At 43.9% G+C, this 9,199-nt stretch overlaps 2 protein-coding genes across 4 annotated transcripts in view; one reads left to right on the top strand and one right to left on the bottom strand.

Annotated features, from left to right (window-relative positions):
* The window catches only part of Nif3l1 (NGG1 interacting factor 3 like 1), a 12,485-nt gene extending 6,078 nt beyond the window's left edge, over positions 1 to 6,407 (top strand). For both annotated transcript variants that reach the window (XM_005366340.3, XM_026788848.1), the window contains exons 4-7: positions 254 to 380; positions 3,103 to 3,241; positions 4,261 to 4,344; positions 5,526 to 6,407. In XM_005366340.3, the coding sequence (XP_005366397.1) occupies positions 254 to 380; positions 3,103 to 3,241; positions 4,261 to 4,344; positions 5,526 to 5,710 (535 nt within the window). In that variant the 3' untranslated portion in view covers positions 5,711 to 6,407. The remainder of the gene's footprint in view (positions 1 to 253; positions 381 to 3,102; positions 3,242 to 4,260; positions 4,345 to 5,525) is intronic.
* Positions 6,408 to 6,582: 175 nt separating this feature from the next.
* Positions 6,583 to 9,199, bottom strand: part of Orc2 (origin recognition complex subunit 2) — a 31,546-nt gene continuing 28,929 nt past the window's right edge. For both annotated transcript variants that reach the window (XM_005366341.3, XM_026788847.1), the window contains exon 18: positions 6,583 to 9,116. In XM_005366341.3, coding sequence (XP_005366398.1) covers positions 9,030 to 9,116 — 87 coding nt within the window. In that variant the 3' untranslated portion in view covers positions 6,583 to 9,029. The remainder of the gene's footprint in view (positions 9,117 to 9,199) is intronic.

Genomic DNA, 9,199 nt, shown 5'->3' with positions numbered 1-9,199 from the left:
AACACTGTTCCCTGTGATGTCAGGGAGTCCTGAGACAGCCGTGGTTTGAGAACACTGTTCCCTGTGATGTCAGGGGTCCTGAGACAGCCGTGGTGTGCGAACACTGTTCCGTGTGGTGTCAGGGGTCCTGAGGCAGCTGTGCTTTGATTAGCTGGGATTAAACAAGTTCTGCTGGTCACATCTTGGTTTCATAAAAATCTTTACAGCAGGTATAAACTGTCGGGTATTTAAAATACAGCTGGTTTTCCTCTAGGCGAGATGGTGAGGAAGAGACACGGATCAGCCTGAACTGTACTCAGAAATCCCTGATGCAGGTGCTCGCCTTTCTCTCCCAGAACCAACAACTTTATCAGAAAACGGAAATTCTGTCCCTGGAGAAGGTAAGATTTTCTCTGTCCTCTTACCGCTCTGCATTTTTAAAATTGTTTTGGTTGAGCTCAACTCGTTTTCCCATTCCCTCCCTCCCGCCCCCCACACTCCCAATTTACTCAGGCGATCTTGTCTTTTTCTCCTTCCTAAGTGGATCCATGTGTGTCTCTCTTAGGTTCAATGTCTCCCTGGCATTGTGATTTGTGAGCTGGTTTTCTTTGCTTTATGTCTAAAAGCCACTTATGAGTGAGTGCATGTGATAATTGTCTTTCTGTGTCTGGGTTACCTCACTAAGTATGGTTTTTTCCTAGTTCCATCCATTTGCCTGCAAATTTCAAGATGTCATTTTTTTTTTACCACTGAGTAGTATTGTGTAAATGTATCACATTTTTCTTATCCGTTCTTTGGTCGAGGGGCATTTAGGTTGTTTCCAGGTTCTGGCTATGGCAAACAATGCTACTATGAACATAGTTGAGCACATGTCCTTGTGGTATGATTGAGCATCCTTTGGGTGTATTCCCAAAAGTGGTATTGCTGGGTCTTGAGGAAGGTTGTTTCCTAATTTTCTGAGAAATCGCCACACTGACATCCAAAGGGGCTGTACCAATTTGCACTCCCACCAGCAATGGAGGAGTGTTCCCTTTACCCCACAACTTCTCCAGCATAAGTTGTCATCAGTGTTTTTGATGTTGGCCATTCTTACAGGTGTAAGATGGAATCTCAGAGTTGTTTTGATTTGCATTTCTCTGATGGCTAAGGATGTTGAGCATTCCTTAAGTGTCTTTCAGCCATTTTAGATTCTTCTGTTGAGAATTCTCTGCCTAGGTCTGTACCCCACTTTTTTAAATTGGATTATTTGGTATTTTAATGTTTAGTTTCTTGAGTTCTTTATGTATTTTGGAGATCAACCCTCTGTCAGATATGAGGTTGGTGAAGATCTTTTCCCATTCTATAAGCTTTCATTTTGTCTTGTTGACCGTATCCTTTGCCTTACAGAAGCTTCTCAATCAGGAGGTCCCATTTATTAATTGTTTCTCTCAGAGACTGTGCTACTGCTGTTACGTTTAGGAAGTGGTCCCTGTGCCAATGTGTTCAAGTGTACTTCCCACTTTCTCTTCAATCAGGTTCAGTGTAACTGGATTTATGTTGAGGTCTTTGATCCACTTCGACTTGAGTTCTGTGCATGGCAATAGATATGGATCTATTTTCATTCTTCTACATGTCGACTTCCAGTTATGCCAGCACCATTTATTGAAGATGCTTTCTTTTTTCCATTGTACAATTTTGGCTTCTTTGTAAAAAATAAGGTGTTTGTATGATGGCAGAAGATATAAAATAATCCCACACTAGTTCAGTGAACAGCCTTGTCTTGTTCCCGATTTTAGTATAATCGCTTTGAGTTTCTTTGTATTGTTTTCTTTGTATCTATTTTATTGATTTCAGCTCTCAATTTGATTATTTCCTGCTGTCTACTCCTCCTCCTGGGTGAGTTAGCTTCTTTTTGTTCTAGAGCTTTCAGGTGTGCTGTTAATTTGCTACTGTGGTATGAACTTTCCTCTTAGCACTGCTTTCATTGTGTCCCATAAGTTTGGGATGTTGTATGGTCATTTTCATTGAATTTTAGGAAGTCTTTAAGTTCAGTTTCATGGAAACTAAACAATGCTCAACTGAATCACCACTGGGTCAGGGAAGAAATAAGAAAGAAATTAAAGATTTCCTATGATTCAATGAAAATGAAAACACAAAATATCTAAACTCATGGGACACTATGAAAGCAGTGCTAAGAGAAAAGTTCATAGCACTAAATGCCTACGTAAAGAATCTGAGGAAATCTTACACTAGTGACTTAATAGCACACTTGAAAGCTCTAGATCAAAAAAAGCAAACCCACCCAGGAGGAGTAGACAACAGAAAATAATCAAACTGAGGGCTGAAATCAATAAAATAGAAAAAGAGAACAATGCAAAGAATCAATGAGACAAAGAGTTGGTTAGAGAAAAATCAATAGTATAGACAGACAAACAAAAAAATAAATCCTGTAGCTCCACGTCTGGTCTCAGAGGCCTTGAATGACTCCTCCCTATGGCTTTCCTGATTGCAACACACTTCTCTTGATTCCACCAGATGAGAACAAGACCACTACCACATGTTTTTAAAAAGATTTATTTATTCTGCATGGTGTTCTGCCTGCATATATGCCTTTATGCCAGAAGAGGGCGCCCGCTATCACTATAAATGGCCGTGGTTACCAGGGAGGAAGATTCCTTGCCATCTTTATTAGGGTACCTTTCATGATGCTAAAGCTAGAACACATGGACAACACCGCCAAGTTCAGCGGCCCACGTGAGGTGGAGCATCCGCAGAAGCTTGGATGGTTGTTGCTTTTCAGGAAAAGAAAATGCCTCGGGAGTTTTCACAACTTGGAAGCTTAGCCTGGTGGGGGCCTCTCACAGTAGTACCTCCCTTGATTTAAAAACTTAGTCTTGATTATGTGTTAAATACCAAGCAGGGTGTGAGCTCCCAGAAGTTAGCGTTTTTGTAGGTTTGCACCCCAGGCTTCAGCTTAAGCTACTACGAGCTTCTCCACACAGACCTTACCGAATCCAGTTGTTCTATGCATCCCTTAGGACTGGGGACATGAGCTTCTGTACACAGACCTTACCGATTCCCGTTGTTCTATGCATCCCTTAGGACTGGGCATAGATAAAGCTCCTGACTTGTGTTTCTCTCCAGCCTCTGCTTCTGGATACTGGAATGGGACGGCTGTGCACACTGGATGAAGCCGTCTCCCTGGCAACAATGATAGAGCGGATCAAAGGACACCTAAAGTTATCTCATGTTCGCTTAGCTCTCGGAGTAGGGAAGACCTTAGGTAAACGTCTTTCATAGCTAGCAGATCGACAGTGACAGAAACAAATTTTGGTTTTGGTTATTTTTGACACCTGATCTCAGAGCATAGGACTCCAGACTCCGTTGGCTTCTGTCTTCCAGGGGTTGGGGTTGCAGGTGCACCGCTTTTATTCATGTAAGTGGTAGAGAACACGTCACTCAGGGAGATAGTGGGTCTACCTTGTCAGCCAGGGTGGGCTGGGCTATGATGTGGGATACATCTCCCTAGCCTAAATGATAAATTGTATTTCTTAGTTTTCTGTGTTCATCTCCAGTCAGCACTGGGCGTCTGTGAATTATAAATGGGTCGTTGTTGCAAAGGGAACAGAGGGTTTTAAATCATCAGGAAAAAGTTCTAGACCTGCTGGGTGTGACGGTCCACGCCTTTACTTCTAGCACCTGGCAGAAGCAGGCAGAGCTCTGAGCTGTGTCTGTGTGAGTTCAGCTAAGGCTACACCCCGAGAGCCTGTCTTTAAGAAAGAGGAGAGGAAGAGGTGCCTAACACATTTCTAACAGCCTGTTTTTTTTGTTGTTGTTGTTTGTTTTGTTGTTGTTGTTTGTTTTGTTGTTGTTGTTTGGTTTTTCAAGACAGGGTCTCTCTGTAGCTTTGGAGCCTGTCCTGGAACTAGCTCTTGTAGATCAGGCTGGTCTCGAACTCACCCCCCTGCCTTTGCCTCCCGAGTGCTGGGATTAAAGGTGTGCACTGCCACCGCCCAGCTGTTGTTTTATTTTTTAAGACAGGGTCTCACAGTGTAGCCCCTGGCTGTCCTGAAACTCTGTAGACCAGGCTGGCCCTGAACTCACAGAGATCCACCTGCCTCTGCCTCCTGAGCTTAACGGGCTTAAAGGTGTGCCCCATCTTTAAAAATCAACACAGCGTGATTCTTACCCTGGTGAAGAGACTGGTCAGTCTGCTTTAGGGTTAGGATTCAGCACAGATGGTAGCACTGAGCTGAAAGTGAATGTCTCTCTGTAACAACGCCTCTTGTTTTTGTCTTGAAGAGTCCCTAGTCAAAGTTGTGGCCCTGTGCGCTGGTTCTGGGGGCAGCGTTCTACAGGGAGTGGAGGCTGATCTTTACCTCACAGGTAGGACAACTTCTGGATCTCTTCCTCAACCTGGCTTTGTTCCTTTGTTTCGTTTTGTTTTTTTGTTTTTCGAGACAGGGTTTCTCTGTAGCTTTGGAGTCTGCCCTACCTCTTGTAGACCAGGCTGGTCTTGAACTCACAGAGATCTGCCTGCCTCTGCCTCCTGAGAGCGGGGATTAGAGGCGTGCACCACCACTGCCCAGCCACAATGACCAACACGTCATTTTATTTGTTGACAGGGTTTCCTATAACCCAGGATTAGCCTTCAACTATTTAGCTGAGGCTGGCGTGGACTCTTGATCCTTCTGCCTCAGCCTCCCACGTTCTAGGATTACAGGTACACCCTCAGCCTCCCACGTTCTAGGATTACAGGTACACACACTGTCATCCCTGGCAGCATTTTGCATCAATCAAAAAAAAAAAATATACCAAACAAACAAAATACCAAACAACAACAATAAAAATTAGGACAAAACAGAAGACTAAGTCACTCTAAAGGATGAAAAAAAAATATATATATATGTGTGTGTGTGTGTGTGTGTGTGTGTGTGTGTGAGTAACACAAGCGTAAGAGGGAAATTCCACACCTGGACTATGTGACACGTTACAGTAAAAATGCTGGCACATTCAGAATACCGTATGATATGGCCTTCAGGCAGAGAGGATAAAGTACAGAGGAATTTCATGTTTGGGTTACACGCTTGCTTTGCAAACCTGGATGATTGGCCTTCAATCCCAGATGCCACAAGGGGAGGAGAGAACTGACTTCTGAAAGCTGGTTTCTGACCTCCATGTGCACACGCACTGTGGCACATCATGCACGCAGGCGCGCACACACACACACACACTGTGGCACATCATGCGCACACACGCACACACACGCGCACATACACCCTGTGCCACCTCTCTCCTGTCCCAGTCCTGCATACTTTCCCCTGAACATAGACTCAGTACCATAAAGTGATAAGTAGTTTGGACTTTTTCTTTACCTGTTCTGGGCAGCGCTCAAGAGGCAAGCATTCTACGTCTGACCGCATTATGAGCCCGCTGTTTCTGTGCTCAGGAGCAGTGGGGCATTGCGTTCATTCAGACTACAGACACGGGCTTTTCTGCTGCGGTGGTTCAGGGTGCACAGATCCCATGTCTGATAGTTAAGAAGTTGCTCGTTCCTCTTTCTCCAGGTGAAATGTCTCACCATGATGTCCTGGATGCGGCTTCCAAAGGAATAAATATCATTCTCTGTGAACACAGCAACACTGAACGAGGCTTCCTTTCCGATCTGCAGGAAATGCTGGGTGCTCATTTGGAGAATAAGATTAATATCATCCTGTCCGAGACAGACAGGGACCCTCTTTGCGTGGTTTAGAGAGCAGAGGGAGTCAGAGACACAAGCTGTGCACCATTTGGGTGGAAACAGGGATGTGCAGGGAGAGTTACGGTGCTGTCGTCCTCCTGCAGAAGCGGGCTCCAAAGACGTCGTCCAAGTTCATCAGTAAGGTTCCAGATGGTACAGCTCACAAGGTAAAGAGCAATAAAGACACATGCTCACTATAAACTCTTGGAAAAGGCAACTAAAACCTGGATATCACTAGGCGCTTTTGTTTGGTTGTTTAATGTGACAGAATCTATAACCCAGGATAGCCTCCAATGCAATACTTAGCTGAGGCTGGCCCTGGACTTTGGATGTTCATGTATGCACTCAACACCTCTGAAGTAGCTCTGTATACACGGGATGTCCGTTTCAGTAATCTCTGCCCTCTGATTAATCTTAAACACCACTTAAAAACAGATGTGGAGGGGCTGGAGAGATGGCTCAGAGGTTAAGAGCACTGACTGCTCTTCCAGAGGTTCTGAGTTCAATTCCCAGCAACCACATGGTGGCTCACAGCCATCTGTAATGAGATCTGACGCCCTCTTCTGGCCTGTAGGTGTACATGCAGGCAGAGCACTCTATATATAAAAAAAATCTTTTTTAAAAACTAGATTTGATTTTTTTTTTTCCTAAGTGGCATTTTTGGGTGATGAAGTAAATCTATGTGCTAAGTTAGGCATCAGAAATCTTTTAAAAAAATATTTTAAAAAACCCACTGGTGATCACTATCTATATTAGTACTTATTCCTATAATTTTGGGGTTTTTGGTGAAGGGATCAAACTAAGCACGTTGTACAATTACTGCTCAAGCTGGCAGCATGAACCTGGAAGAGCGGGGCCTAATAATGAGGCAGAATAAAGTCTCATGCAATAGGCAACTTTATTTAGAGACTCAGACAATTTAGACTCTTAGAGTTAAGCAGAGTCACCTGAGTAAAGTGTACAATCACATGGAGAAATGGCACGTGGCAAAAACATTTTTTCATAGAGACATATGAACAATAACAATAGCCAGCTGCAATAGTTTTGTGTTTTTGCAAAAAAAAAATAAAAAAAGAAAAAAAAACAAGCAAAAGAAACCCGATTCTTGTCTTGTTTTACTGAAGTATTCTCACAAGCACTCAGAATTCCCCTGTACAATTCTATTCTCATATTCTCTCTCTCTCGCTCTGTGTGTCTGTATAAACAATCCTAGCTGTCCTGGAACTAGCTCTTACAGACCAGGCTGGCCTGGAACTCACAGAGATCCGCCTGCCTCTGCCTCCCGAGTGCTGGGATTAAAGGCGTGCGCCACCACCACCCAGCTGTACAGCTGTATTCTTGATCTGTGTTCCACATTATGAATGGAAGGTCACGTGTTCTAACTGATCTCCAAAGTGACTCGTAGTTTTGTTGCTGATTAATGGTGTTCAACACTAAGAATAGAAGTAGTGATTGTCACACAGAATTTCCTGCAGGTGTTCTACAAGCCAGATGCAGAAAGACACATTCTGCATGCCCTCTCTTAGAAGAACCTAGAGTGTGTGTGTGTGTGAGTGTATGTGTGTGCGCGTGCTTGTGCACATGCAGGTAATAAAACCAGAAGGGGAAGAGACAAGATGAAGAGATTTTTAAGGACAAGGAGGGTAATGGGATGCATGAGATAATAAAGCATAAGAGGGAGAGAGGGGGGATGGCTATTGGGGAGAGGATCAAGGAGGACCAAGTACAATGATTTATACATATATGGAAATGTGTGTGTATACACACATACATACACATGTACATACACGCATATACATACATACATACACACATACATATGGAAATGCCATAAGGAATCCAACACCTCTGCATGCTAGCCTAAAAATTAAAACAAAAACAAGAAAAGAGTTCGCCTGGTGAATTACACATCCAGCCCAGAAGCAAATCAGGCAGGAATTATAACTTCAAGTTCCTATGCCTCCTAGACAGGAAGGAACAGAGCTGCTCGGGGAAATGAGTAGATAGTTAATACGCCATTGTGTCCACGAGAGCTGTACGATGCACTCAGAATCCTTTTCAAACTCTTCAAAACAACTAGCATTATAAACGGACTATACACTCTGCTCTTTTATTTATTATTAGTAACATCTAGTACAAAAAAGAACATGAGGACCTGAATTTGAACCCCAGCTCCGACGCAGAACTCTGGGCATGTCTATGGTGCCCTAGCTGCACTGGCAGGCAGAGACAGTTGACTCATGGCAGCCCATCTAGCCTAAAAGGAGCCTCTGGTTCACTGAGACCTTGTCTCAAGGTAATAAGGCAGAAAGTAAAAGACACTTAGCATCTTACTCTGGCCTCTGCACAGAAGCACGCACGCACGCATGCATGCATGCACACACACACACCACAGAAAGCAAAGTGCAAACCAGCAAGTCTCATGTGATCAGTGTGTATTTATTTAGCGGCTGCTGTTTTCTGAAGCAGGCATCGCTGTGGCTCAGACTGACCTAGAACTCGTGCTTCCTCCCTCCCCTTCTAGTGTTGGGATCACAGATGTGCTCTCATGTCTTGCTACTGTTGTGTGGGAAGGAAAGAAGCAGTCTGCCTGCCTCTGAGTCCTGACAGTGGGATTACAGGCGTGTGCCACCTATGCCTGTGTGCTGTTTAAGAAAATAAAAACTGTCAATGTACAAGAATAGTGAAATGTTTTTATCTTCTACTGTCCTGAGAACAATTATTAAGGTGTAAATTGGGATTTTATTTTTAAGCCTGTCTTCCCGTTTGTATCATAAAATCAAGGTGATGGTAGATACTAACTGAACTAAATATGCTGTGTTGGTTGGCACACGCCCTATCGGTTCCTTACACTTGTCCCACCTGTCCCGAGCATGTGTAGCGGGCCATCTCAGCCCACTGGATACCTTTATCACCTCAGAGAAAGCCAGTGAAGCCCGCCCTCCTGACGAGCTCTGTGTCCCCGTCTTTGTGCTTCCACATCTGAAACAAGTGCACTTGTAGGAATTCAGCTCAGGGAGACTAGGGATAGCATTCAGTATAAAATAATCCAAAACATCCAGTTCCAAATAATCCCTGAGCACACTGTCCATCCAGCAACAAGTCTCCAGAGAGGTAATAAATTAAAGGCACATTTCCCCCCAACTCGATGACACCGCACAGTGTTAGAGACAGTAATCCAGCCAGCCTAATCAAAGTTCAAAGTTGATGATCTGTCCCTTCAATAGTCAATCTTGTGTGCTGGACAGAATGATCTAGTGCTAGACGTAACCAGCATTCTTACTAAGAGCGGCAGCTGGGGTACAAGAGTCTTCCACCTAAAGGGGGCAGTCTAAGCCTCCTCCTCTTCCTTCTCCAGGAAATCAGCCAATGTTCCGCTGTCAACAGGAATTAATAAATATTCTACACCATCAGTTCCCTACAAGATAAAAGAATACTCCATTTGTTAATCCTTGGCAAGGGAGCTATCTGGACCTTTCTATTACACATTAAACAAACCAA

This window comes from Microtus ochrogaster, unplaced genomic scaffold, assembly GCF_000317375.1.
Source record: "Microtus ochrogaster isolate Prairie Vole_2 unplaced genomic scaffold, MicOch1.0 UNK8, whole genome shotgun sequence".
Lineage (NCBI taxonomy): Eukaryota > Metazoa > Chordata > Mammalia > Rodentia > Cricetidae > Microtus > Microtus ochrogaster.
The sequence above is the reverse complement of the archived record's forward strand: the minus strand, read 5'-3'. Positions and strand labels throughout refer to the sequence as shown.